Genomic DNA, 26,569 nt, shown 5'->3' on the forward strand with positions numbered 1-26,569 from the left:
GCTTGAATTTAATACTTCTGCCCTCTCCGTTGTCGTCGACAATTATGGCAACCTCGGCCTCCTTGAAAGCCTCCGGGCGCTCCCAAATCTCGACCGTTACAACCGGGGCAGCAGCGTTTATCGGATCAACAATCGGGTTTTCCTTTCGGATCGTTTCGAGTTCTTCGTAGTAGATGATTTTCGGAAGTTCTCTGCGATAGTGTTCATTTGCCGGTTTGAAATACAATTCCTCTATTCTCCTGCCGGAGATAGCGGACGACCGGGACGTGGCAGGTCTCGGCGCGCCGGAGTCGGACTGCTGCGACCCTTCAGCGGACTGGTTTGGGGGCATGATTCGGATTCGGATTGCGCCTGACGAGGTCAGTATGAACGTATGCTACAGGAGAATTGAAGGCAAAAGTTCGAAAAGGCAATTTCACCCAAGAAGCAGGCTGTTCACCGAACGTGGTGTGGTTGCGACGTTTTGTTCCTAAGTATCGGGAAGTTGACTGGAGCGAGCGACGGCTCCCTCGCGTTGTTCACCATCCCATCTTCTTGATGGGTGCGCTCCATTGTTCGTCCAGGTCCATGACAAACAAAGATGGCGGCCATTGTCTTTGACAGTGCTGCTGAACCTTGTGGCTTTGGTGATGGCAGTGGTCGTGAAGGTGGTGGCTATTGTTTAGATGGGGGCGCCTGGCCCTCTTCTTCCGGATTTGGCATTTCGGTGGCTGGACGTATCGTCGAGTAACTTTAACAATAGAAAGTGTGAGTGGATGGTAAAGCGATTCTTTATTTATTTCATTCTTGGGAAACAAAGGCGAGTGCATTGGATGTCGAGGTGGAAAAGAACAAGAACTCAAGAATGAGTGGATCACAGGTGGGGTTCGAGTCGGCGACAGGTACATAGCATGCGCTCATGTCATTGGTCCATGTCTACATCACATCGCCCAAAAGGGAAAGTGCGGATATGCTTGAAATCTCCTCCTTCAGGTCAACATGTGAATATCGTCTATCCACATCGTACACAGCTTGAGGGTACTAGAACGCCAATGGATTGTATTCTTGATACGCTATCATGTGAGGGAAAAGGTACAGAATCTGGAAAAACAAACGTCCTTGATGCCTTGTATACAGCGAGACCAGTCTTCGCTTTCCGTCATGGACAAAGTCCCGTCTTTCCACCTCCGACGGACCAAGACATCATCAGCCCCAGCCCATTGTCAACAACCCAGGTTCGACGTCTCAAAGAACAGAAAAGGAAGAACATCATACTTCGCTGGATATGCATTGCCAACCATTGACTCTCTCCATGTCTCCCCTCGTAAACATCCCCCAGAACGCATGGGAGGAGGTGTTTTCCAGGGCTATAGCTCCGAAGCACACCGTTCGACAACCGGACCCTTGCCCTCGTGCCACCAGTCCAGGTGTTTCTGTAGTTCTTCGGCATTTGGAAACGGGAAATCTGTACATCCTTCAAAGGGACAAAGTGAGCAGCCCTCGGGTATGCCCATGTCCAGCTTATCATGCTCAGCAGCAACGTGCCTCTCCATTGCATGTTTCCCCATACACGGCTCTCCACAATATTCAAATGGACACAGGACCACCTCTGCCAACTCTGCGTCGGATATATCGTGTTGAATCTTCAGATGCTGCCGTATCGCTTCCACGTTGTGGGGAATGAAAGTCTCACAGTCTCGGTGGCCAAAACTCTGCTCACAATACACCCCAACTGGCGAGTTACGTCTTTCGGTCCGAGGGCTGGCCGAACACAACCAGGCTATATGCTCAGATCGTAGCACATTGCTAGAAAACACTACATCACAGGCTGGGCATCTGAACTCGGTAGACGCAGAGTTGACGGGTGCTTGTTTCTGTGGCTGGGCTTGTCCTCCCTCCAGTGTGCTCTCCTGGGCTTGTGTGCCTGCTTGGTTGATACTAGCATTTGAAGACTCAGAGACTGGAACCGAATCTATCTCTTGATGTTGCAATTCTCGGCTGGGATGCTGCTCAGGCTCGTCTTCCGGACCGTTGTTTGCTCCATCACTATCTGATACAAGTCGTTCATCTTCTTCTCCATTACGAAGCCTGTCCGAATTTTCGGGCTGTGACACGGGCGCCACTTGTGCCCCTTGAGTGATGGCTTTACGGCTCTCGTGGCTCTTCACGTGTCTTCTTAGCTCCTCCAACGAATGAACTCTTCTTGAGCAGTGTCGGAATGGACACATATAGCCCATCCTGTCAGGTGCTTCTGGTACCCATAGAGGATCGCAATCAAAATACACGTAGTCGTGCCTCGAAATCATGTGCATCCATACTGTATCCCTTGGTAGTGGATCTTGGATTTCTGTACAGCCCTCTTCCGGACACACACAGGGAGCATCTGAGCGGACTGCATCATCAACATAGTGATACTTTACCGTGTGCATGGACAAGGTCCTCGATCCCTCGCAGGGTTTAGCGATGCACCAGCGGCATACAAATAGTACCTTGGCCACATTCACCAGAACTTGCCTCTGACTGGGGTGCTCCACCTGGAAATGACGCCGCACATGCATGGCACATCCGTAGGCTGCATCACATTTCCCACATTTCCACCTTAGGTGTTTTGCTAGCGAAGTTTTTCTTGTGAAATCCTTGCCGCATTTTACACAATACCAGAGTCTAGGCCCAGACTGAGGAATGGTGCTATCCAAGCCGGCATTTGTCGCTCCGGTTTGGTGGCCTTGAGTATCCTGTTCGGTTGCGTCGACTTCTTCTTCAGCCCTAGAAGCCTTGTCGTCGTGTTGACCTCCCACGTCAGATGGCTCCGTAGGTAAGCCTTCTCCAGCAGTTCCATTATTGCTTGGACAGTCGAGTTGACCTTCCTAGGCCACAGTGTTCTGCACCTGACCATTAACGTTATTTCCTGCCACGTGTCTTTCCTGGGAATTGTTATGTTTTGGTTCCAGATCATGGCCACGTTCGTTACCGTAAGAGGCATCGTATTCTTGGTTGCTGTAAAATGGGCCCTTCCCCTCGGGAGTTGGTGTCCAAGGCTGCTGGTATTCAAGACTCATATTCTGTCCGATATTGCCATGTTGCTGTTGCGCTTCGGACGTTGCAGGAAATAAGAACGGACTGGAATCTAGCGACTGTGACTGAGGAACGAATGTTTCGGGCGATACCTGCTCATGATGAAAGTGTGGGTTCTGGCCATCCCCCGCGATTTGTCCGGTACCCATTTCTGCTCCAGCCCCTGACGGACGGATGTCCCCAAATTTCACATCTGATTGTGCCGGTGACTGGTGAGCTGCCTGGGAAACGCCACTCGTAGGCCAAATGCTGTTGCTAGAAGTTGTTCCATCAATCAGGCTACCCATTCCGGTGCCACTGACTACCATACCGGAGCGATCCTGGTTTGGAAAAGTCAAAGACGTATCGGCTGTGGTTTGCACTTGGACGCCTGATTGACTCGGCCGTCCGCCAAACGACGAACTGGTTGGATCATCATGACTAGTCGTAAAGGGCCATTCAAAGACCAGGAAGTTCGGATCCTGGTGATTGTAGTTCCCGAAGAATGGTGGTGCTTTCTTTCCATCTCTGTTCCTTTGCTTCTGGCCGGATGAAGACCCCGCTGGGTCATGGTTTGCATGCTGAGACATCTCGCCTGGGTAGCAATTGACCGCTGTCAAAGAAGTTGGACCAGTGCGATCGAAGATAGGTAAAATGTAAAATGTACGGTAGAACGACTGTCGGGGTGGGATATGGCCCGTCGATGAGATTGAGAACCTGAGAAGAATGATGGTAAAAAGTTGTCTGGAATCTGGATCATCGCCCCGGGAAGTTGTATTCTTCGTTATATCTCTCACATGACAGGAGCAGATCCTCCCGAAAATTTCGTCATGAGCAACTTTGCTCGCTCCTTTCATCGTTACTGTAGCATCTTATCGTGTCCACGGGTGTCTCCTGCCATTGTGGTTGGATGATGTGACTTCGAAAGGAAGGCGGAAGGAGAAGCGAGGGCAAGTTTGGGAAGTACATGCTCACCGCAGTAACAGTTGCTTGGTGATACTCGACTTGTATCCAATAGCTCCTTCTGGTGTCTAAGAACGAACATGTATGCAACGAAGCCCAAAACAAGTGTACTTCTCAAAGAAAATCTAGTAATATCAAGGAAACAGGAGGGTACAGAACATCCAAAGAGCGAAAAACAGAGGCGGGTATATGAAATCATCCGGTTTCCCCGAATCAAAGGTGAAGATTTGGTATATGGTACCAGTGGTATAAACAAAAGGTCTCTGCCCTGGGCTTAACAGGGTAGAAAAACAAGATATTTACAGTATAAGAATTGAGTTCCTCAAACAACTGCCATGTGGATTTGCATCCCCTTGTCGGTCTTCCAGACAACCGTCGTATCCGGTGCCACAAAGAAGATGGATCCCTCCTTCAAGTCAAATGTCTTGCCCCCGGCCAACATGGTCCCTTGGCCACTTGTAACAATCAGCACGCCAGGCCCGTCGCTCGGCGCAATCTCGTCGCTCTCCCCAGCTCCCAGGTCAGCCTTGAGCATATCGAACTCGCTCATGGGCGGCTTATATACCACTGTGCGCCCCTCCTTGCTCTTTTCGCTCTTGTTGCTCGGCAGCAGCATGTCGGCCGCGGTGTGCCCTTCAAACGTAAGTGTCTCGGCGAACAGGTCGTAGCTGTTGCGGTCGGCGGGAGGACAGAAGCCGGCGTTGAGTACATTGTTGCTGCGGGCCATGCACTCGACAATGTCACCCGACAGGTAGGCATGGATTCCATCGGCGGGGATGTAGATGGAGTCACCGGGCTGAAGCACCATAAAGTTCATACAGAGAAGGGCGACGAGAGTTCCGGGGTCCTCGGGGCCGTACTGATCCTGTAGACGAGGAATCAGATCGGGGATGTAGTCATTCTTGGGTCCGAGGTCTTCCTTGGGAGTTTTGAGGAGAGATTGGGCGATGTATTGGACAGTGCCCTCTTCGGCCTTGAGCAAACTTTTGGTGATCTCACGGAGGGTAGGGTCGGTCCAGGTGTCGGTGGTCCCTGCGGGAACGAACTGGCGGAGGAAGGAAAGCTGGAAGAGAGGCACAATGTGGGAAAGAGGCTTCCATCCGGCAAAGACTTCAAACTTGGACAGGGCCACGGCAATTTCGGGCTTATGATTGGGGTCGGTGAAGTTCTCGGGGTCCCTCTTGTGGAGCTTTGTCGCGAGCTCCTTGTTGGGGTGGATTTGGAGCGGGAGGGCTTTGGCAATGGAAAGGATCTGGAGGGGGGTGAAAGTCAGCACACAAGATCAAGTTGAGGTCAAAGTAAGTAGGACATCGGGGCCATACCTTTGGCAAGTAGGGGAGCTGGCCATCGAGGTTCTGGATGACCTTCTTTCCCAACAGCGTCTCCTTGTTCTTTTCGAGGATGTCTTTCAAGGGCTCTCCAGTATCGAACTTCTTTGCTGGAAAGTCGGGATAATCGCCGAACCACATTTCCGAGTAGAACTCATCATCTTTGATCTGGAAGTTCTTGTCGGCCTTTGCGCATAGCTGAGCGGCGAGCGAATCTTTTCCCTTTTTGCCCCAGGGGTAGTTGTTGCACGAGCCTGTGAGCTGGAAGACGCGGTCGGTGGTGGTGGTGGTGGCGGTCATGGTTCGTAGGCGACGGTGCTGCGGTTTAGATGGCGTTTTCAGCGGGAATGGCAGTATGATTTGGATGCAGGAAGTCGAGTTGTAAAACGACAATGGTAGTTGTCTCAACGGGTATATCGAGGCATGCGTGGTGTTGCTGTTGTTGTTAACGGGCAACATAAATGTATGTCGTCATCACTTCTGCCAGCAGCCATTGCAAGTGGGACCGACCGCCCGAGGATCAGTCCTTAACAATTATGTCTGTACCTGACATCATCAGATGAACTGTAGGTCTATTATGCTCAGCTTTGTTTGGCGTTCATCCGAAAAACATTGGCGTCAACATCCATTTTATTCTCCAACTAAATCACTCATTGTCAATTTGGATTCCCTCCCGAACGAGAACAAAGCATCGTGTGTTGTTTTGCCAATGCCAGTCTACCGCAGGAAATTGTTAGAACGCGATAGTGACCTGTTGACGGATGGTTCCTTGCAGCTGGCGGCCACTTGATGCAGCGGCTTGGCATGACGTATAAGTGTTAGCACAGCCGATGCTTGCTTGCCCCAGTACACTGCACCGGACAGGCAAGAGGGATGACAAATACACCCGGGATTACATCTAGGAGTCTATAAAAGGCTTCAAACATAATTCCACGTGGATATATGGGCCAGGAAACAAGCAATCCGGAGCGATGGAGAAGCCGTTGGGATACGAAGCTGAATCGAAGTTGGCATTGCAGATCCGGAGCCCTGGGAATTTGCCAGCTTTGCACTAACAAACACCGTGACCCCTCCGCGCGTCCCGTCGTCACACGGCAGTGGCAGGTCCCCTACACTACTTGAATGGTTCCAGCGGTCCCCTTTCTTGGCGCCATTGATGTCATAGGAACTGAAGTGGAAGTCAGGTCGACCTACTGAGTACCTCTGCCCTTTCCCGTTCGGACGGACGGGAGTCGTAGGTCCTTCACTTACACGTAACTGAAGTGTCCAACCCTACACTAGTAGCACCGCTTCCAGACCCCCGTCGTCATGGCATGCCTGGACCTCCCTCCCGTCTCTCTCCCCCGTCGGAATGCTGGGATAATTGATGGCTGATACCCCGCCCATTAAAACTACTTCGTTGCATCGATTTCATCGGCTGGACCCCGTCCATGTGTCTTGGACTTTTCCATCAAAGTATCACATCCCCCCCCAAAGACCCCAACAGGCGTCCCAAGCTTCCAACATCAAAACGACTCCTTTCATCATCATTCCTGGAGAGTTAACAGCCCCTTCAACAATCACTACATGTGGTGACGAGCCCCGCCATCATGCTGTACGAAAACTTGACTGAAAAGCGAACCGATCCTCTCACCGGGGAAAAGGAAGAGAACCCCATCACCGGCGACACGGGTCCTGGAACAGGGCTTCAGGATCTCCTGCCTCTGCCCGCCGAAGATGCTCAAGACATCCTGCAATCCAAAAAGGCCTTTGACAAGTCAGCAGGCGGTCTTGAAGATGGCCACACACTTTCTCATGCGCTGGCCACCGAGGACCACAAGCTAAAGGGCGCCGCCCAGCTCAAGACCGAAAAGGAAGTTAGCAACCTGGGCTGGAACGAGCCCAAGCGGGAGATCGCGGCCCCTCTGGTTGGCGGCATTGACAATGAAGAGCTATGGATGCTCGTCCGCCGCTTCAACAAGGCAAGTAAATTTCTCATGTCTCGCTATGTAGCACACGCATTTTAACACTGTAACAGCAAATCATCCACACAAAGGCAGTCTTCACTCCCGTGCCCGGTGGTCTGGACCTCAACACGGCGGAGGAGGAGGAATTTTCCCCCGACAAGATGCGCGCTAACATCGAGCGTCTCTACACCACCGTCGTTGTCGGCATCCTCGCTGCCGTCAAGCACATTGCCCGCCTTCGCTCCTGGCGCGAGAAGGAGCGAACGGCTTGGTTTGCTGGAGTCTACTTTGTCGCCTGGCTGTTTGACTTTATCATGCCCCTTATCACCGGCGTGATCATTGCGCTAATTGTCCATCCCCCTACGCGCGAGCTGCTCTTCCCGCCAGCACCCATTGCCCTTGTTGACTCCAAGACTGGTGGCGTGCAAAAGCCGTGGGCGGGCACTGTCGGTAGCAAGGACAGTGCTACGGGTGCCCCTGAGAATCACAAGGGTGAGGCGGTTGAACAGGAAGCTGATAACTTGGTCCACGGACTTGCTGAGCTGGCTGTGAGCAGTGCGGCTGGTAAACATCCTGCCGGAGATGGTGAGTTCCTTGGCATCTTGTTCTTGTTTTCTGACCCGCAACTACTAACATGGAGAATACAGTCCAAGATAAGACCAAGAAACCCATGGAACTGGCCATGTGGGCCAAACTTCGACCTGTTATGCAAGTAATTGGTAACATCAGTGACAACTGGGAGCGATTGGCCAAGTACGTTGTCTCGATCTCTCTTTCAACCGAGGATTTACTAACCGGCCAACAGCGCCCTATCCCCTACTCCTCCCTTCCCAAAGGACACGCACCGTCTACGTCTAGCAATCCTCGTAATCCCCCTCTTTGGCGCCTCCCTCTTCGTGACCTCATATATGTTTGTCAAATCCCTCACCTTCTTTTTCGGCTTCGGCATGTTTGGCGACCCCGTCGTTCGCCCCGGCATGGAATACCTCAATCGCGTCATCCCCGACTGGCAAAAGCTCCTCGAGCTGCGCAACACTCTGCTGAAGGGCGTCCCCACCAACGCCCAGCTGACCCTTACCCTCCTACGCATCGGCGAAGCCAACAAGGCTCCTCTTCCCCCTGTCCCGCGCGTAATCGAACAACCCGTCCAAGACCCAGCCAACGGCCCGGCACCCCTCGACTCGGAAGCCCAAATGAGCGCTGAGGCAGCCGCCCACCCGCTTGAAGCTTCTCCCTCAGAGCTAGACGAAGCAGCGCACACGGATCCCAAAGACGACCTGCGAGACGCAGGCTTCGACGTCGACTCCCACCCCAAGAACAAGCAGACTAAGAAATCCCACAAGGTGTTGGGCTGGATCAAGAACGTCACTGCCGGCGTAGTCCACACCGGCGGCGCCACCGATCACGTCCGCGCCAAGCTGGGCGCGCACCACGCCAAGGACCGCCTTGGCGTCGTTCCGCCCAAGGACGAGATGCCCGTTTCGGGTCCAGTCAGATTCGATTGTCGCCATGAAGGCAAGAAGGGACATTGTTACATTTCTACCGCCGCTACCATCCCCAGCGTGGCGTTTGTTGCGAAGAAGGATGAGAGTAGCACGACGGTGATTGCGGGTAAAGAGAGGGAGGACCTGAAACCGATGTGGACAGTGGCGGTGGCGGATATTATGGAACTGAAGAAAGTGGGCGGGTATGGATGGAAGGCCAAGATTGTGGTGGACTGGAGTATGGAGAGGGAGGTCAAGGATGGACTGGAGATTGTGACGATGGAGGGGAAGAGGTTCAGAGTGACGGCGTGCCCGTTGAGGGATGAGTTGTTTAATCGGTTGGTGGCGATGGGCGGGCAGAGGTGGGAGGCTTGGTAGTTTTTGTTTGTCCTTTTTCTTTTATTGTTTTATTTAGGTAATTTTCTCCTTATTTCAGGTCGTTTTTTTTCAGAACACTTCTTGTTATTTTGGGAAAGGAAGGGAACGAAGGGAAAGTGTACTCGTAGTTGTCTTGATTTTGTTCTTTCTCAACCAAGGTACTTATTTATGTACCTAGTAATGATATTGTCGACGACGCTATGAGCTACATATTCTGCACTAACAAACAACCAACCAATCAAATGGCAGCTTCGTCAAGCTGCCCGGCTAGCTCAATCGGTAGAGCGTGAGACTCTTAATCTCAAGGTTGTGGGTTCGACCCCCACGTCGGGCTCAATTCCCGATGTTTCTGTTTCTCAGGACAACATCATCTTTTTTTGTTTATTCCTTCCCGGTGCATTTCGATCTTTTTTTGCTTTTTTCCTCCTTTCACACAACATTTAACCCGGGCGGTGCTTGCTTTGCTAGCCTGAGACGGTAATCGATCCAGTAGTAGAAGTAAACAATTCCCATCAACCTGATGGTCTTGTCTGTAGATAATGATCGCTTCGATACCTCGAAACAATTTCACCGCGTTCATATAGTGTTACCAGCATAAATCCATCGCGCTTTTATACATACAATACATGTACACTCAGGTAGTCAACCCTCGATGCCGTATCTGGCAGTTCAAAAATCCTATCATAACCCGCAAAAGAGACTCGTCAATATAGGGAACCATTTCTTATCATTTTCTTACCTCCGCATCCCACGTAGCAGCACGCCTCCTACGGTCAACTACCAAGTCCCCTTCAGCTATATCTCATCCTCTCGATTCGCCAGACTCTATATCTTTGCTTCGAACCACTTCTTTGCTTACCGGCAAGCTACAAGCTCTAGCTTAAAAAAGAAAGTAGGTCGAACCATTCCGTAAATACAACCACATGTTCCTGTAGTGGCAGATCGGTACCTACCTTACTACCTGATCAAATTAGATCAGATCTGACCAATCCTATTCCCACCATCACCACCACCACCACCACCACCACCACCACTAGTCGGCCAAACAGGACTCAACCCCTTTTTCACACACTCCCAGTACTCGCGATTGATAGCGTACTGAACCGCCGTCTCGATATTGTTACTATGGCAGAAGGCCGTGATAGCATGGATGTCTCTTGCTTTTTGTGTGGGACCGCGCGAAACCATGTCCAGGGCACTGGGGGAGTAGAATTTGGCCGTTGTTGTAGTGCTGGGGTTAGTGTTGGGGGTGTATGTGGTGTTGGGATAGTTGAGGTAGTTGGGGGTGGTCATGCTCCGGGGGATGCCGGTGCTGGTGGGAGGGAAGGTGGGGATGTTGGTTGAGTTGATGGTAAGGTTTGTGGTGCTGTTGTTGCTGTGGTTGGTGTGCTTGTTGCGATTCTTGTTGGTAGAGGTAGAGGTAGAGGGGCGTCGAGTATGATTCTGGTCACCGGCACCGGAATTGCGAGGCTTGGATCGGGGTTGGCCTCTCGTGATCAGTTGGCGGAACCAAGATGTGCGTCTTTGGTGCGTCTGGGTAGCAGGTTGGCGGGCGTTTGCATCTCCGCTGTCTTTGTTCTCATGGACTTTCTTTGTGTTCCGGTCCTCGTCCTCGTCCTCGTCCTGTAGTGGCTCAAGTCTGGTGAAAGAGTCACAGACTGGGCGACACACATACCCCAACTTCTGCACTCTCTTCTCCAAGGCATGAACATCGCTTATTCCAATCCTTCTGCACCGCTTCGCAGGAATTACATCCACACCAAGGGATGCCAAATGCCGCTGAAACGATATATCAGAATTGGGGTCCGAGGAAGCGGAATGATTGTCTTTGTTGCCGCTGGCACTGCCCAAGTCATTGAAGAAACGCGACGGGTGCTCACCCGAGTCAACGATGTAAAGCGTCTCCGAATGGAGTACCTGGCGCAAGTGCACGGGGAGATTGGCCCTCGCCCAGATGGTCGACTGTGCTCGTTGACGGCCGAGTTCGAGAACTTGGAGGGCGCAGGTCAGGGGGTCGATGAGGTAATACGGAAGTTTGGCCTTGTCGGGAAGGTTGGGGTTGGTGGCTCGCCATTGAGTGGTAACCTCGCGGATCCAGTCCGACGCGGTGCGAGGCATGGTCAATTTGAATTGACGCTTAGACGGCGCGGACTCTGTCGTCGAGGTTGACGAAGCTCGAGAAAAGACGGTAGAGGCAGTGGAAGCCAGGGTCTCAAGACTGGCCTCCGAAGGGGCCATGGAAAATGTTGGGGAAGGGGCGTTTGATGATGACGAGGATGATATGGACGAGGAATAGGAGGATGCCAGAGACGGGCTACTACGTCCAAACTCTCCCGGCTTCTGAAAGATGTAAAGCTTGGGTGCCTCTTCTCCATCGCACTGAGATTGACACAACTTGCTGACAACGCGAACATCGCGGTCCCAGGTCCTTGGGGATGGCGGCGAGAAGAAAATAATGGAACCAATGCGAGTGACTGGAGAGTCAAGACCTTTATCTGAATATGTGGTGCTGGTAGGGCTGATCGGAACATATGCCACGGTCCGGTCTCCATGCTTGACCGGGATGTACAGGCCCTGGACAGTATCGGGAGTCGAAGGAGTTGTGGGCGTCGGTGACTCTATAGGACGACCTTCGTTTGCTTCGCCTTTCTCTTCCACGAGCCTGGCTTGCTTCTCTGACCCATCGCTGTCATCGTCTGTAGTTTCCTCGTCGACCTTATCCTCCGGGGAAGAGCAAAGACCCTCCACGATCTTCATGTCATCGAATGGGCAGCTTAACCTGCTCCTCAAGGTCAAAGTCGGCTTCGACGGCTTCAGGTGTTGTCGCTGGGACTGATTCTGCTGTGAGCTCAGCTCGTGGTTCTTCTGCTCCTTCTTCCGCTCCTCCTTCTTCTCTACCACCTTCTTCTCTCCCCTCTCCACACCTCCTTTCGACTCCTCCCCAGCCACCTCCTTCTTCCTCTTCCACATCCTCTCCACCTCCTCCGAATTCACCACCCTCTCCGCCTGAAACCCCAACATCCTCGCCATCTCCTTGTTTTTCTCCTCATCATCCCCAATCACCAAGGTCCCCGTCACCTCTTTCCCATCTTTCCCATCCTCTCCACCTTTCTGAGATTGTTTACCCTGTACAGCAGCAACACTTCTCAAAAGCGTCCACCTACCCACCACCTTCTCACTACAAATCGGCACTTCCAGTCCCAGCACCCTAGTAATGGTATTCGCCACCTCTTCCTCTGACGTGAACTCGTCGTCGAGTCTATCATCGTCTTCATATCCACATTTAAGTCCATGCTCCAGACCTGCTCCAGATCTCGACGACTCAATAGGTTCCCAAACAATAACAAACGGTATGCCCACCGCCTGTAATCCCGCTATAGTCTCGCCTGCCGACGGCCGCGGAAGGAGGGGACGCAGCAGCTTGACTTGATGCTGGCGGAGGGGGTCGGGGTGGTGGCGCGACTGTGACTGTGACTGTGAATTTGTTGGGTTAATGTTGATATTGATATTTTGGTTCCAGGTGGAACTGGAATGGGAGTCACAACTAGTGTAGCCGGAGATGGATGACGAGTTGCTATCGGAGACAGAGGAGATGGGGGACCAAGTTGCGTCGCTGTTGCTGTTGGCACGATTGGTACCAACATTAGGCGGGCTGCCAGCGCTCCTGGGACGGTAGACGAGGGTTGAGACGTGGAAGATGAAGGCTGTTGTTGTTTGTGCCGGTGTTTGGGCTTGGGGTCGTGTTTGGTATCGTGAAGAGGAAATATGGCTAGAGGTAATAGCGCTCATGGGCGTGGTGGCGTGACTGTCGGCGCCAGAGATCGTGTTGGTGGTAGTTGGGCTGGCCATGGTTATGACTTTGGTTGTGATCGCGTACCTACCGCCTGCCTCTTGTCGCCTGTCGCCCGTCACCTGCCTCCTGCGAGCCTAGGCTCGTAGCCCCGTGAAGTGGTGGGAGTGTTAAGGTGATCAATTTGGGGTTTGAGACTGACGGGGCGATCATGTAGCTGAGACGGGCTGCGATGGTTGGAGGGACCTGCTTCCGCTGCTGATCAGGAAGAGGAATAGGTCGCGAACGCCTAGAGGGAGCTTATAAGCATTCACCTGTCGCTCCGTGTTGCGGTGTTATCGACGGGCAACTAGATCGAGCAATTTGAGACACAGAATTGCTCAATGACGAGGATGGAGAAGGTCGAATTCGAGTTAGTTCTGGAAGCCTGCCTCTGCCCAGTGTGGGAAATGACGAAGAACTTGAAAGGCTGAGACCTGCCACAGTCCGTCCTGATCGCCCACACTGCTCAGACACCCCATCGTAACTTCCACGTTGGAACAGTGCGTCATTCACTTGAAGTGGGCGGTTGGGGACGAGACGGGATGAAATCTTCAGGACGAAAATATCAGACGAACAGGATGGCCGCTGAAACTTCACTTGCGGCCAAGCCGGTGCTTACATGAAATAAACATGAAACTCCGACATTCCAGTGATAAACGAATGCTATACCAGGGGGCATTTCGCAAACATCAGAATTTACCTACCTATCATACATTGCTACACGAAATATTCAACCTTTAGCAGTACCCATTAGCCTTCAACCAGCTCTTAACAACCTCGGCATCCCTCATCTTGTACGCCGCCCGTCCCCTGATCTTATCCTTGACCTGCTCCAACGTCCTGTCAAAGCCCTTGGTGCTGACCTTGCTGAAGAAGTCCTCAATTTCCTTGAGCGTCTCGAGATCCGCAAACTTGGGCAAGCTGACGTTGACCATGCGGTCGACAAGGATGGGGTTACCGCCAAGCTTGGTGCTGAACTTATCCCAGTTGTCGCGAAGGTAGGCCCAAAGGAGAGGGCGAGCAATGCGGTTACCGGCCATGTTGCCAGACAGAATGTGCATGTCGGCACCAGGCACCGAGTCTCTGGGATGAGCGGGAGGCGCAGAGTCGAAGAGGAAGGGAAGGAGGACGTCCTCAATGAGGGCCTCGTCGGTGACCTGACCGAGGGCCTGGAGGCAGACCTCCTTGCCGTCAATGGCGGGGGTGGTAAACCACTCCTCCTTGATGGCAGCAACGGCGTTGGCGGGGTCCTTCTTGAGGGCAGCACGGTAGACGGGAAGACGAAGATCCGCAGGGATGGGAGCACCGGTAGGGTTGGCGCGCCATTCGTTCCAGCGCCTGAAGGCCTCATTAATAACCTCCTCGTGCGAGTTGGCCACCGCAGTAAGAAGGAGGCGCTTGCGAAGGAGAGGAATGTTGTAATTCTCGCCCTGCTTAGGCTCCCAGCCGACCTCCTTGAGTGCCTTGTCAATAAGCTCCAGAGTGAACTTCTCAAGACCCTTCTTGACCTCCTCGTCGTCGCCAAAGATGGACTTGAGAGTATTGACCGAGTCCAAAGCCTGGCTAAGAACACGGTAGTGGGTCTCGTTCTTTAGACCCTGGACAAAAGACAGCAGAGCGGCAGTGGTGGAGTTGCCAGCAAACGCAAGATCGGCCGCGGATCCAGTGATGAAGATCTTGTCCTCGGTAGTGAGATGAGCGAGCTGAGTGCCCAGAGTCTTGAGACGAGACTCGGGGTAGTTGACGCGGTAGAAGCCAGTGGCATTGGCATTGAGCTGGTAAAAGTCTTGGCTGACGCCGTCAATGGTAGTCTCCTTGGTCTGGAGAGACAGCGGCTCAATATCCTGGGAGCCAATCTTGCCCTTGAGTGACAGAGGAATCCACCAGGTAGTCTTGTCATCCTCAGGCTTGACATCGCCAGTAGACAGGAAACGGGCCTGCTTGACAGCGATCTGATCCTTGCCCTCGGTAACACTAACAACAGGGAAACCAATCTCCTCAATCCAGGGACGCATGATGGTGTTGACATCGACACCAGAAGCCTCGCTCAAGGCATTCCAGAGCGCCTCGGTCTTGGCATTGCCGTAAGCGTGGCGCTGAAGGTAGAGAGCAATACCCTTGAGGAAAGTCTTGATACCAAGATGGGAGGCCAACATGCGAATCATGGAGCAACCCTTGAGGTAGCTGATCTTGTCGAAAATCTGGTTCACATCGAGAGCGTCGCGAACCTCGACCTGGATGGGGTGCGAGGCGCGGACGGAGTCAAGAAGGAAAGCCTGGTCCATGCCCTCGTTGATGAACTGCGGCCACACCTCCCAGTCAGGGTGGAGGTGATCGGTTGCCAGCCAACCAGCCCAGGTAGCGAAACCCTCGTTCAGCCAGAGCTCATCCCACCAGTCCATGGTGACAAGGTTACCAAACCACTGATGGGCGAGTTCGTGGGCAACGACATAGGCAATACGGTTGCGGAATCTGGCCTCGGAAAGCTTCTCATCGAACAGAATAGCGGTCATACGGTACGTGACGAGACCCCAGTTCTCCATGGCACCGTGGGTGAACTCGTGGACAGCCAGAATATCGCTCTTGGGAAGAGGATAGTCGATCTCGAACTGCTCCGAGAAGTAGTCGATGATCTTGGGGGCGTGCTCAAGGGCCCACCTGCCCTGCTCCTTGAGGCCGCGGGTAGTGTAGACACGGACGGGGAGCTTCTTGCCATTGTACTCGCGGTCGGTAAAGGCCTCGACGTACTCAAAGTCGCCCACGGCCCAGGCCAGGAGGTAGGTGCTCATGACAGGGCTGCGCTCGAACGAAACGAGCTTCTTGTTGGGACCAGCGGGCTTGGTCTCCTTGACGGGCATGTTGGAGAGGGCGACCTGGTCGTCGGGGATCTCAATGGCGAAATCGAAGGTGGCCTTGAGGTTGGGCTCGTCGAAGCAGGGGAAGGCGCGGCGAGCATCGCAGGACTCGAACTGGGTGCTGAGCATGTAGTGGAACTCGTCGTCGCGGGGGACACTGGCGGCCGCAGGAGCAGCGGGCTTGTACTGGGAGCGGTAGAAACCGGCCATGTCGTGGTTGAGCTCACCGGTGAAGTCGAGGGTCAGGGAGACATTGTCGGCGACGGGAAGCTCCTCGGCGAAGGAAATGGTGGAGCGCTGGGCCTTTGTGTCCTCGGCGAACTGGGTCGACTCCCACGATTGCGGGCCGGCCGTCAACTTGGCGCTGAGGAGCTTGATCTCGAGGGTGTTGAGGACAATGTCCTTGGTGGGCTTGACGAGCTTACCGTCGATCCTGGGGGTTGTCGCAAGTCAGATGGCGCCAAGCGAAGGGACTCGGGGAGATTGGAATCTCAAGCGTACCTTACGGTGCCCTTGTAGGACCACGAGGTGAAGTCAAGATCACGGATCTCGAGATCATAGTGGATGGGCTTGAAGTTGTCGGGGAGGATGTCGCGGTCCGTCATGTTTTCGCGGCGTTTGGCTCTGGCGTGGGCAGAGCAGTAGCGGGATCCAAGAACAAGAAACGGAGGAGGAACAGCGCAAGTCTGAAGCTTGGGGCGAAGGCGAGAAGTAGTAAAAGTAGAAGGCCTGGGCAAAAAAGAAGAAGTAGAAGAAGTAGTAGAAGAAGAAGAAGAAGAAGAAGAGGGGACCGACAACGACGACGAGACAGAGTGGAACCGGGAGACGTGCTGGGTAGTACTAGTAGTAACAGAAGATGGACGAATGACGAAAGAAGCCGGCGTGGACGGGCAGGAGGAGAAGGAGGAGGAGGAGGACGCTAGCAGCGGGCGGGAAGCTGCAATGCGGGTACAGCTTGGCCGAGCACCAGCAGCAATGATCGCCTGGATGGTGCGGGGTGATGATGATTTGCGGGATAGTGTTGTTGTTGTTGTTGTTGCTAGGAATGAAGAGCGAGTCTTCCACCTGCCAATGGCAACTGCATTGGTCTTTGTTCTTACCGCCGCCAGATGCATCTTGTATCCAATCTCCAATTCCTCGATAAATATGACCACCAAACTCAACCCACAATACCTATGTATCAGCTCCCACTTTCACTTTGATGTTTTTTTTCTTCTTTTTTTTTTTTTTTTTCTCCAGCTGTCTCGTATAACCCCACCGCAAGACACAGAGCAGATAGTCAATTGGATGACAGACTGGGATCAGGCCGTTTGAAACAGTGAGTTGAAAACTCGTTATCAGATGTGCTGCTGCGGTTTGCGTCGGGTTGTACCGAATGCCCGTGGATTGCTTCTTTTTTCAATTCCACTTTTCACTCAATTGTCAGCTTCAGTTGCTGTGACGCCGGGATCCGATCCAGAGATTGGTGGTAGTCAGGGTACCTAACAATTGGGTAATGAAAACAAAAAGACAGAGGGAAACAAAAGGTCAAAAGCCAACTGCCAATTGAGGACATTGACTGCTCGGGAAACATGACAAGAAAGGAAGGCGGGAAGAATGTCAAGAGTCGAGCTCCCCCTGCTTTCCCTCCTCCTCATGCGTCCAAGGTGGGTCCGTTCAGAGCTCTGACTTTTGTCACTGTCAATGTCCCGCTTTTAGCGCGTAACATAGGTCCACATCAGCTGTTGAACCGCGGATCTAGAATGCCGAGAGAAGACTGGATTTCTTGGCCATAATTCTCTTGAGTGAAATTGAACTTGTTCCTCTTCGGTGACAAACAATCAGAGGTTACATGTGATATTGATTATGTAGTATATTACCGTCGACCTTGAGCTCCGATAATAACTCTAAACCCTTTCTGCGTAAAAACGTGTATATATACGTGATAAGCAATTGTTGATGTCCCGTCATCAGTCAGAACTGGAACATATGAACCCGACTTCGACATCCCTGCTATAAGAGCATGCCGTTGGTTTGTATATATAACGTTTTTTTTGTTTTTTTTTCCAGCTCAGTCGTCTTGTTAACAACAGACTCTGTCCATAGTCGAGGGCAGATCCCGATCTGCCGACATCAAACCAAAAAATAAACCTTGTTACCCACGATCCATCCTACCGTTCCCTACCGTATATCCATCCCTTGATATTTCAACCTCAGTGCTCCTCCATACCCATGTTTACCATCCGTAGCTTATCCCGAAGGTCATTTTACATTGGCGCAAAGGAAATCAAAGGAAGATACAAGGAGCGAGCGAAAAGCCAGGACGTATGAGCGGCAGAACTTCAGAACAGAGACGCTCTCTCAAGGACTTACCTGTGCCCACTCCCTTACTCTCGGGGAGACAAGTCCCCTTGGCAACGTGTCCGCCTCTCACACATTCTTCCAGTCATGCGCAGTCAGGTTATCCTCCAGCATCCTCTCCGCCGTCTCCCTCGGATCTGCTTCGCCCGTCGGCCGCGTCATCGGTGACGACACTTCCATCGGCCGCAGCTGAAACTCCGATTGAGACTGACTATGCTGCTGCTGCTGCTGCTGAAGCTGTTGATATTGTTGCTGCTGACGTTGCTGTTGCTGGAGATGATGTTGATATTGCTGGAACGGGTACGGATGCTGCTGCTGCTGATTCGACCTCGGCCTCTCTTCGCGATAATGACGACCAGCCGAAGTGGGAGAAAAATTCTGCGGAAGAGGCAAGGGGCCGGTGGCCGTTGTATCGACAAAATCCTCATCCATCGGCGCAAACTGGCTCCGGACGCGGGCACCACCAGCAGCAGCGGGGTTGTGATCGCGGTCAAGGGCGACGCCATCCACCATTCTGGCATCACGGCGCTCGTTAAACACGGCCGATTGGTTGGCGGGCGTCGAGTCGTGACCACCACCAACGCTGTATTCGCGGTCCTGGAGCATACCACCTTCCCGACGGATGATGTCGCGGATAACGTCCCTTCCTCCACCACCGGCGACTCCTCTGCCTACGCTACCACTGCTCGTCGGGGGGAAACCGCTGCTGCCAGCGAGCGTATCTGACAATCCGGAGCTACTCCTCTCCAGGCCCCATCCAGAAGGACCACCGGATATGTTCTGTCCAGGCAACGGACGTCGGTGGTATATCGGTCCACTAACCGTACTTCCCGCACCTTCTCCAAAGCCAACCAAGCTTTCCCGGCCATCATCGTAGTCGCTCATCCTGTCCTCAAACGTGCCGACACTCCGAGTAGCCAGGTTCTCCTCGTCATCATCCATCATGGCGTCGGGGCCCGTGGCGTACCCGCTGGCCGGAGGACTCGTCGTCGGCATATCCGTGTCGTTGTCACGGGAGTCTAGGTTCATGGTCATGCTCTGGTCATCGCCGTCATCAAGATCGGGGGCGGTCTCGGTGTTAGTGCCGGTGTGCGAGGTGGCCGAAAGCGAGGCGGTGGTGGTGCCCTCGTATGCCGAGTCGGTGGCCGAGGCGGAGCCGACCGTGGACATTTTGGTTGCGGCTCTGGGCTGGCCTGCTGCGTCAAAGTAGGCTGGCGTTACCGGTACATTGGGGTTGCTTTGCTCCATTTGTTGTTGCTGCTGCTGCTGCTGGTAGAAGGAAGACTGGCCATATGAGGGGTTGTTCATGCCTTGTTGAGGAGTCCCGGTAGAGCCGGCAGACTGGACACCGCGCAGGGCGGACATCATGCCCGGGAGACGGCTTATGCGATCGTTGCGCTCGGCTTCGGGGTTGGAAGGGGAATATCGGGTGTAGTCGCCGCTGAAGCGGTTACTTGTATGTGGTCCGCTACCATGATGGACATGGCCGCGGTGGCCATCTTTGATGGCGGTTGTGGAGAGGGTGGAAAGCGAGGTGGTGGTGCTGGTTGGGGTGCCACTGGAAGTATATGACTGTAAGCCTATCGTGCATCCTTAAAAAAGCATAGAAGCACCGGACATGGCGCAGACAAGAAGAACGGTGGGCTTTGGCCGAGAACTCGAGCAAACTCACGGCATCTCAGACGGGGTGTCCGGATTGGAGGGCGGTTGGGGCAGGTTTGCCAAGGTACCCGTAGGATGTGATTGTTGTTGCGACATGATTATTGGATCGGATCTGATCTGAGATTCTTGGTCGCCAATCGCGCGAGAGTGATTCAAATGGCTGTCGTCGTTGCTGTCGCGTTCTGGAGGTCCGAACAATAGCGTCCGGGTGGGTGGGAGGAATCGTACGGTGAGGTCCGTGAACAGTAAACACAAGCAACGTTTCTCAATATCGCAACGTCGCGACGAACGGTAGGCCTCGGCACGCAGATGATGTATCAGAAACAGCGGAAAAGACACGCCTTTGCTACAACACAAGCGCTGGTGATCGGCGTGGTGTGTTGGGATGTGCGGTGCGGCGTGTCAGGTGCTTCAGTAGTTTTTGTTGATGAAAGGAGGAATCCAGTGCGACAACGGCTTCCACACTAAAAAGAAGGAGAGCAGAGGTGGAAGGGAAATGACGTCGGGGTACTGCCAGGAAGGAGTCTGGTTGTGCTGCTGAGACAGTGCAAACGAGAACCTTGATGCCCGGCACGTGTGGGGTGCTTCCTCAGTGAGCTGCACCTGGTGCACGCACCTCTAACACTGTAGCCAGCTGCTCAGCAACTGATGTTACATGTGCGGGGCTGATTTATGCTTGAAGTGTCGACTAAATAGACCATGCTATATCGTTCCTAAGCACCTCGGTCATGGACGGCTATGTACCCATCTTCATTCAGCCCGCCTTATTTCTTCGCCTTGCTATTTAGGGCTTCATACTTTACCAACCAATCCAAAATACCAAAGCCTTCAAGATAAAGAAAGAAGAAAAAAGCCTTCAAGATCAAGAAAGAAGAAAAAAAAAAAAAAAAAAAAAAAGGACCCTTTCCTCACCGTCCCCATCTCATTCTTTATTAAACCTTCACGTCGCCCCTCGACTACGCATCCACGTTTTCATGCAGCACCAAATGACCAAAAGAAAGAAAAAAGAAAAAAAAAAAAAAAAAAAAAAAAAAAAAAAAAAAAAAAAAAAAAAAAAAAAAAAAAAAAACAGAGAGAAAAGAAAAGAAAACAGAAAAAAAATCCAAACCACCATCAAAACTCCCCCGGGCTAAACTCAACAACCTGCCTCCTCTCCACAATCCCCTCGATGCTCTCCACAGCCTCCCGGAACGCCGGGTCCTCCTCCAGGTAGAATTTGCGGTCTTCGGGTGTGTCGAATTCGCTCACAAACACGTGGGAGATGCGGCCCTGTTCCAGTGTCATCAAAGTCCGTCATGGTGAGCAGATTCATCCATTTATGAAAAAGAAATCGCCGTGGTTAAGGTCTGTCGGTGAGAGAGACTGAAAGGAAAGGGAAGGGAAGGGGAAAGGGAATTGAACAACATGGGATGAAGGGTGAATAAAAAAGAACTAAGCAAGTGAAAAGGGCTGGTGCAGTCCAAGGGAGTGACGCGACGGAGGAAAAGAAGGCAAGGAATCAAGTAACAAGTGAAAACCAACCCACCCTCAACCCCTCAGGACAAACATCCGCTCCTCCTATCGCCGTCTTGAGGTACGGCATGTGTGTTTTCGGGTGGATGCAGCGGTCTTTGAGAGACATCATTTTGTCGCAGACCTGTTTTTTTGTTTATTTTATCAAAAGGGACTATCAGTCAGCTCTGATGTTCTTGTTCACATGGTCGCTTCCAGGTTGTTCTGCACATATGATTCGAGTCCATCGTTGTCCTTATTGTGGTTTGGGGGTTGCCTAAGTCGGGAGGAGAAGCTTAGCTACCGCACTCACCTGCTGAACTTCCTCCTGTGTCGCCAGGGGTTTGAACTCAAAGAGTTCGACGTGGACGATACCCATGTTTGTTTGGGACTTTTCTTTTCGGTAAGTCGAATTAATAGGTAAATAAGCCAAGTACAATCAATGCTCAGTTCAGGTTCTTTGGCAATGAAAGTCAAGTGATGGTCGTCCTTCTGCCACTCATATTTGTACAAGTCCGGTCTGTTCCTTCCTCCCCCGTTTGGTTGTCCCATTCTGATTACATCACTTCAGCATCAGCATCGGCATCATTAACGAACAACACAAGAGTCCCGTGCTTTTATTTCCTTTTGCGTGAAGGGACAGTTTCCCGGGGCAACTCACTATCAACAATCATTCACCGACGATCATGCAGGTAGCTAGCTAATCTTGAAGTCGAGACACTTCTTTCATGTATATACATAGTCCAGTCCGTTGGTCAACCGGCTTGGGGCTCTTACTTGCACCACATCAAATTATCTGACCAACCTTAGTTCAACCCTCGATTGTCTGTTAGCGAGGTTCTTGCGACGGAGTTGGAAAGAGTGCGCAATGAAGTCCCGCGCTAACAACAACCTACCTCTAGGGGTAATGTGTACATACCTAGGTAGAGGTACCTTCACAGTATACAGTCAAGGGCACAACGAACCTGGTCCGAATCCCCGAGACAACAACCAATCATTACTTGCACCGCCAGCCAGTATAGCTGCAAGCGTCAGTCAGTAGCCCCTTCCAGCTTTGCGAGTTCATGCTCACGATATTTTCACTCAAAAGCAAAGGCCTTTTTCGGTTGGTTACGTTGGTCTGATTATACTTCATTGCTTTTGATAGCTCATAGCTGATGGTCGCTTGGCTCTTCCGAAAGAGATGGTATCTACAACAGAACCCCCAATGTTCGAATACACACGCCATGCCATAGTTCATCATCATGTACAGGCTGCCTGACAACGAAGCCTCCCAGAGTAGGTAAAGCTCTTCCGGTCAGCCTCACCAACGTCCCGTGCCGGTTGGACTTGTGTCCGCATCCTCCGCTCCCCATAGGTACATCCCAGCCGAGTCGCAGTCCTCTCAAGTTCGTTCCATCGCATCGCACCTTTCGAAATTTCGGACGAGCCCTTTGTGGCCAACAGAAAGAAAGTACAGAGAATCTGAAGACCACGTCTACTTCAATAGTCTAAAGGGGGTTCTCAGACGCCTCGCACTTCATAGTGACGACGGAAGAATCCCTTCCATGTAGCTGGAAGAATCTAGTTCTCTCCTCAAAAAGAGACTTGGGCTGTCCAGAACGGAAGCTGGAACGGGTGACTTGGTTCACAAATATGTGTGTTCCATTCACTATTGTCCTTTTCATGTACTTTCCCTTGATTCTTAAGCTGCTCATTCATCAACCAGCCCACGAGGACGGACCTCAAGCCCAACCTAAGCCGGCATCCCAGCCGCCGCCCTACTCAGCCTCCTCAACGTAAGCGGCATCACGCCATTGATCAAGGTCTCAATGATCTCATCAATAATTTCGCCATCGCCCACGTTCTGCGCCCTCGTGCGACGCAGCCAGTACTCGAAAGGTCCCCGATTTTTAGCGAGTGCGTAACCCAGCTCCGAACAACGCTCGGCCGGACTATGCTCCGTGTGCATTTCCGTAAAATGCGTAATCATCTTGGAGATGTCCTTGAGCGGCCACTTGCAGGGGGCGGCGGGGGAGCGGCCAGTTCCGGCCAAAAGATACTTGGGTGCTGAGCACAGGCGACACTTCCAATAACCGAGTCGCTGGAGTGCTGTGTTTTGCTGGGTTTCTTCGTCGAATGGTGTTGGTGAGGCGCCGCTGCCACCGTTTTGCGGATGCTGGTAGGTAGGATGTAGAGGGACGTTGTACTCCCAGGTTCCGGGCGTGCCATAAGGAAGGGGTTGGGGTGAGCCAGACGAGTTGCCGTTAGGACTGCTGCCTCTCTCCCTCTCCCCCTCCTTGCTGGCGCCATTGGTCATCGCCTCGTCGCCGTCTGCGTCCAACAACTGCGGCTCATCGGGAGTCAGCTTCGCCTTCTTGGCCGATCCCGTGGTCTTACCGCCGTCGTCGTCATCATCTGACGGACCGCTCCGCTTCACGCCCGCTACTTGACCCGATCCGGCAAGCAACGAGGCCGTGTACGCCCGTCCACCACTCGACGCGCCGTAGTTGGTAAAGGGAATTCCCTGCCGGCGCATCTGGACCTGGAGATTCTCGATCTTGTGCTGGCAGTGGCGGATCTGGTGGCCGAGATCGAGCTGGCGGAGCTGGAAAGTGCGGGTTTCCTGGGGGGTGAGGTCGGGCAAAGCCAGGGTGGCGGTGCAGAAGGCCAGGTCGTGCTGGTAGGCGTCGATGTCCTCGTGGAGCTGGCGAAGCTGAATCTCTTCGATGTTGTTAATGTTCTCGTATCCAGTGCCGATGACGCGTGAGGCTGCAGTGTATGCACCGCCTCGGGTCAAGGCTGTTGTGTCGTTGTGCTTGCTGTTCTTGCTGATGATCACGTCACTGTTACCGTTGCTGGTGACAACCAGCGCTGTCTCATCGTTCTTCTTTGGGGTGCCATTGCTGTTGGGTTTGCTTTCCTTGGTGGCGATGGGAGTGGCGCCGTTGGTCGTTGCGTCCACGGCATTAGGTGTGCTGGAGGCGTCGGGCTCTTCTGCAGTGGCATTTGCAGCGGTCTCCGGCTGTGCCTGGCCCTTGCCTTTCTTCGAGGCACTGGCAGATGTCCGAGGCGTGATCATGCTGGCAGGCTTAGCCGTCTCAGGCTCGGCAGCGGCAGATGGACCACCGACAGACACGGTGATGGAACCGTTGGGAGAGTGCGCCGGCTCCTGAGCAGCAGCAGCAGCAGCAGCAGCAGCAGCCTATGGTCGATGAATTAGTATGAACTGTTCAGCAAGATGAGATACACATGTGAGGCTGCTCTTCATTATGAACCAAACGGGGGTTGGTGAGTGAATGAAGGACATGGGAAATTGGCTTGATACCAATGGCTAATTATATGTCTACTTTTCTTTTTCATGTTCATGTTGATGTCGTCCATGCGATCGATATCGATGTGGGATGGATGCAGAAAGTCAAACTGCAAATGTCATGTTGACATTTTATTTTCCTTTCTCTCTCTCTCACTTTGCATCTGATGCATCAATCACTCAAACAATCAAAGAAAATCAATGGATCGCTGATTTGCCCACCTTTCCCTTTGACGCTGCAGCACCGCGCTCTGCTTCCCTCTGCGCGTTTGACGGGCGGCCTCTCTTGGGCGGCATTGTCGCGAATTACTGAAGTTTGGTGGTTGATGGTGGGAGCCAAAAGCGAGGGTGTTGCTGGTTGACTGGTGGTGTCGTGTGGCCAAGGTTCCGGCTTGACTGCAATCACCAGTTGTTGTTTAAAAGAAGAAAGAAAAACAAGCAAAAGAGGTTGCATGCGCATGCAACTGTTATAGACGCCTGCTTGACGTGGAGATGTTGATGGAATGATTGCAAGTGAAAGGTAGTAGTTGTTGTTGTTGCAAACGTGGAGTGGCGGTGGTGATGTGAAGTGTTGAGAAAATGGAATGATGAGAGAGAAAGAAAGAAAGTGGGCAAACGGAGAAAGAAAGAGGAAAAGGAAATAGAAAAATAAAATAAAAAATAAAAAATAAAAATGGGAAGAATGCGACAGGATGAAATGGCCAAGATGGAGCGGGACAGAAAAAAAGGCGGGGTGTGTACGGAAAAGTAAGGGACCTTGATCGATGTAGTTTGTACCTCGACAGTTCAAGGTTCAGGTTCGTTCACTGGTGGTTCCAGGCTCACAGTTGTTGGTGAATGGTGAATGGTGGGTGTGTGGAAGAGGAAAAGGAGACAAAACTGGAGAATTTCATGGAAAATTGGAACCCCCCCTTTTTCTTGTTCTCCCTTTCTCCCCTTTGTTCCTTTCTTTCTTTCTTTTTTTCTTCTTTTTTTTTTCCACCTTTTTTTTTTTTTTTTTCCTACCCGGCATCTACCCGTTCCTGCTGGCTCCAAAAAAAAAAAAGGCTTGGCGTACCCCTGCCGATTACCCCCTCTCCCCTTTCTGCCGTCATTTCTCTCCACCTCCCAATGCATCTTAGACGCGGATTGGCCGGATAGACAACTTGAACACTAAAATGGGGACTAAAACCAGGGGTGCACGGGGCACATCTACATCGCCTGACTTGGGAAACGGACGAAGCTTGGCGTGGGTTGGTTGTCTCTTGTACACGGTTGGAATGGCAGACGTCTTTTCTTTGCCTGTTTTGTATGTCAGGGATGGAGGCTGTCTTCCATGTTCCTATTCTTGTTCCTCAATGTTTTCTTCTCACCCATGTTATATCCCGTACCTTTACAACTTGGTCCTTTGACTTATTCTTGATCAGAAACAATCACAATGAACACTATTTATTCCACAACTTGTTTTTCCTCCCTCTATTTATAACCTACTTGGACTTTTTCATTACAATTTCCAATCCCCAAGAACGGAGAAGAGCGAGCGAACTGGGCTTTTTTTGGCGGCATCTACCCTGGAGATGAAATCATCTTGAAAATGAAATCGAAGGCGAGTTGAGGACACACAGATACCTCCGAGTTGGCTAGAAAGAGGTTAGGGGTTGCATAAAGTCTGAAGGAATGGTGCGTGCGCTGAGTTTCCGCAGCTTCGACAAATTCTCTCCTCCTTCGCGCTCTCGGCATTATTGTAAACCTTCAGAAGAACAGTCATAAATCATCAAAGAAGAAAACATCCCTCTTCTGTTCCCATGAGAAACACACGTGCTTCAAGACACCCACAGCTTTCTCAGCTTACAGAGTCATAGGAAGTAGATCCGTAAGTACCATTATTATCGCCAGAAGGGATGGGGGATACTGGGCCATACGAACAATCAACGGACCTCCACCATCAATCCACTAATCCAAGACGATGCCTTGTTATAATCGAGG

At 52.2% G+C, this 26,569-nt stretch overlaps 9 protein-coding genes and 1 non-coding gene across 10 annotated transcripts; 3 read left to right on the forward strand and 7 right to left on the reverse strand.

Moving 5' to 3' along the window:
* Positions 1-1,346: 1,346 nt before the first annotated feature.
* B0T23DRAFT_365204 (uncharacterized protein) lies at positions 1,347-3,645 on the reverse strand (the record flags this gene model as incomplete). The annotated part of the gene is made up of 3 exons (XM_062836360.1): positions 3,147-3,645; positions 1,707-2,846; positions 1,347-1,412 (listed from the first exon to the last, which is right to left on the reverse strand). Exons 1-3 carry the CDS (start codon positions 3,621-3,623, stop codon positions 1,347-1,349), a joined length of 1,683 nt encoding a protein of 560 aa, XP_062689133.1. The 5' UTR covers positions 3,624-3,645.
* A 214-nt stretch (positions 3,646-3,859) lies between these two features.
* B0T23DRAFT_345127 (RmlC-like cupin domain-containing protein) lies at positions 3,860-5,762 on the reverse strand. Its single transcript, XM_062835954.1, has 2 exons — positions 5,319-5,762; positions 3,860-5,248 (listed from the first exon to the last, which is right to left on the reverse strand). Exons 1-2 carry the CDS (start codon positions 5,622-5,624, stop codon positions 4,319-4,321), a joined length of 1,236 nt encoding a protein of 411 aa, XP_062689134.1. The 5' UTR covers positions 5,625-5,762; the 3' UTR covers positions 3,860-4,318.
* A 755-nt stretch (positions 5,763-6,517) lies between these two features.
* On the forward strand, positions 6,518-9,367 carry B0T23DRAFT_456381 (uncharacterized protein). The gene is made up of 4 exons (XM_062841262.1): positions 6,518-7,285; positions 7,342-7,855; positions 7,918-8,023; positions 8,076-9,367. Exons 1-4 carry the CDS (start codon positions 6,914-6,916, stop codon positions 9,130-9,132), a joined length of 2,049 nt encoding a protein of 682 aa, XP_062689135.1. The 5' UTR covers positions 6,518-6,913; the 3' UTR covers positions 9,133-9,367.
* Positions 9,368-9,393: 26 nt separating this feature from the next.
* On the forward strand, positions 9,394-9,466 carry B0T23DRAFT_t329. Its single transcript has one exon. It is a non-coding gene; the product is annotated as a tRNA-Lys (tRNA).
* Positions 9,467-10,107: 641 nt separating this feature from the next.
* Positions 10,108-12,981, reverse strand: B0T23DRAFT_407520 (uncharacterized protein; the record flags this gene model as incomplete). Its single annotated transcript, XM_062839197.1, has 2 exons — positions 10,108-10,771; positions 10,868-12,981. 2 exons carry the CDS (start codon positions 12,979-12,981, stop codon positions 10,108-10,110), a joined length of 2,778 nt encoding a protein of 925 aa, XP_062689136.1.
* Positions 12,982-13,701: 720 nt separating this feature from the next.
* Positions 13,702-16,424, reverse strand: B0T23DRAFT_324695 (peptidase family M1-domain-containing protein; the record flags this gene model as incomplete). The annotated part of the gene is made up of 2 exons (XM_062835447.1): positions 13,702-16,252; positions 16,321-16,424. 2 exons carry the CDS (start codon positions 16,422-16,424, stop codon positions 13,702-13,704), a joined length of 2,655 nt encoding a protein of 884 aa, XP_062689137.1.
* A 1,804-nt stretch (positions 16,425-18,228) lies between these two features.
* B0T23DRAFT_431980 (uncharacterized protein) lies at positions 18,229-19,917 on the reverse strand (the record flags this gene model as incomplete). The annotated part of the gene is made up of 2 exons (XM_062840349.1): positions 18,229-19,717; positions 19,832-19,917. The coding sequence occupies 2 exons, from the start codon at positions 19,915-19,917 to the stop codon at positions 18,229-18,231; spliced, it is 1,575 nt and encodes a 524-aa protein (XP_062689138.1).
* Positions 19,918-20,894: 977 nt separating this feature from the next.
* On the reverse strand, positions 20,895-22,113 carry B0T23DRAFT_387939 (dabb-domain-containing protein). The gene is made up of 3 exons (XM_062837718.1): positions 21,626-22,113; positions 21,347-21,457; positions 20,895-21,090 (listed from the first exon to the last, which is right to left on the reverse strand). Exons 1-3 carry the CDS (start codon positions 21,689-21,691, stop codon positions 20,935-20,937), a joined length of 333 nt encoding a protein of 110 aa, XP_062689139.1. The 5' UTR covers positions 21,692-22,113; the 3' UTR covers positions 20,895-20,934.
* Positions 22,114-23,047: 934 nt separating this feature from the next.
* Positions 23,048-24,901, reverse strand: B0T23DRAFT_324393 (uncharacterized protein; the record flags this gene model as incomplete). The annotated part of the gene is made up of 2 exons (XM_062835420.1): positions 23,048-24,496; positions 24,827-24,901. 2 exons carry the CDS (start codon positions 24,899-24,901, stop codon positions 23,048-23,050), a joined length of 1,524 nt encoding a protein of 507 aa, XP_062689140.1.
* An 895-nt stretch (positions 24,902-25,796) lies between these two features.
* B0T23DRAFT_228854 (uncharacterized protein) lies at positions 25,797-26,383 on the forward strand. Its single transcript, XM_062833845.1, has 2 exons — positions 25,797-26,233; positions 26,287-26,383. Exon 1 carries the CDS (start codon positions 25,895-25,897, stop codon positions 26,162-26,164), a length of 270 nt encoding a protein of 89 aa, XP_062689141.1. The 5' UTR covers positions 25,797-25,894; the 3' UTR covers positions 26,165-26,233; positions 26,287-26,383.
* The last annotated feature ends 186 nt before the right edge of the window (positions 26,384-26,569 follow it).

This window comes from Neurospora hispaniola (genome assembly GCF_033458365.1).
Source record: "Neurospora hispaniola strain FGSC 10403 chromosome Unknown B0T23scaffold_8, whole genome shotgun sequence".
Taxonomy (NCBI): domain Eukaryota; kingdom Fungi; phylum Ascomycota; class Sordariomycetes; order Sordariales; family Sordariaceae; genus Neurospora; species Neurospora hispaniola.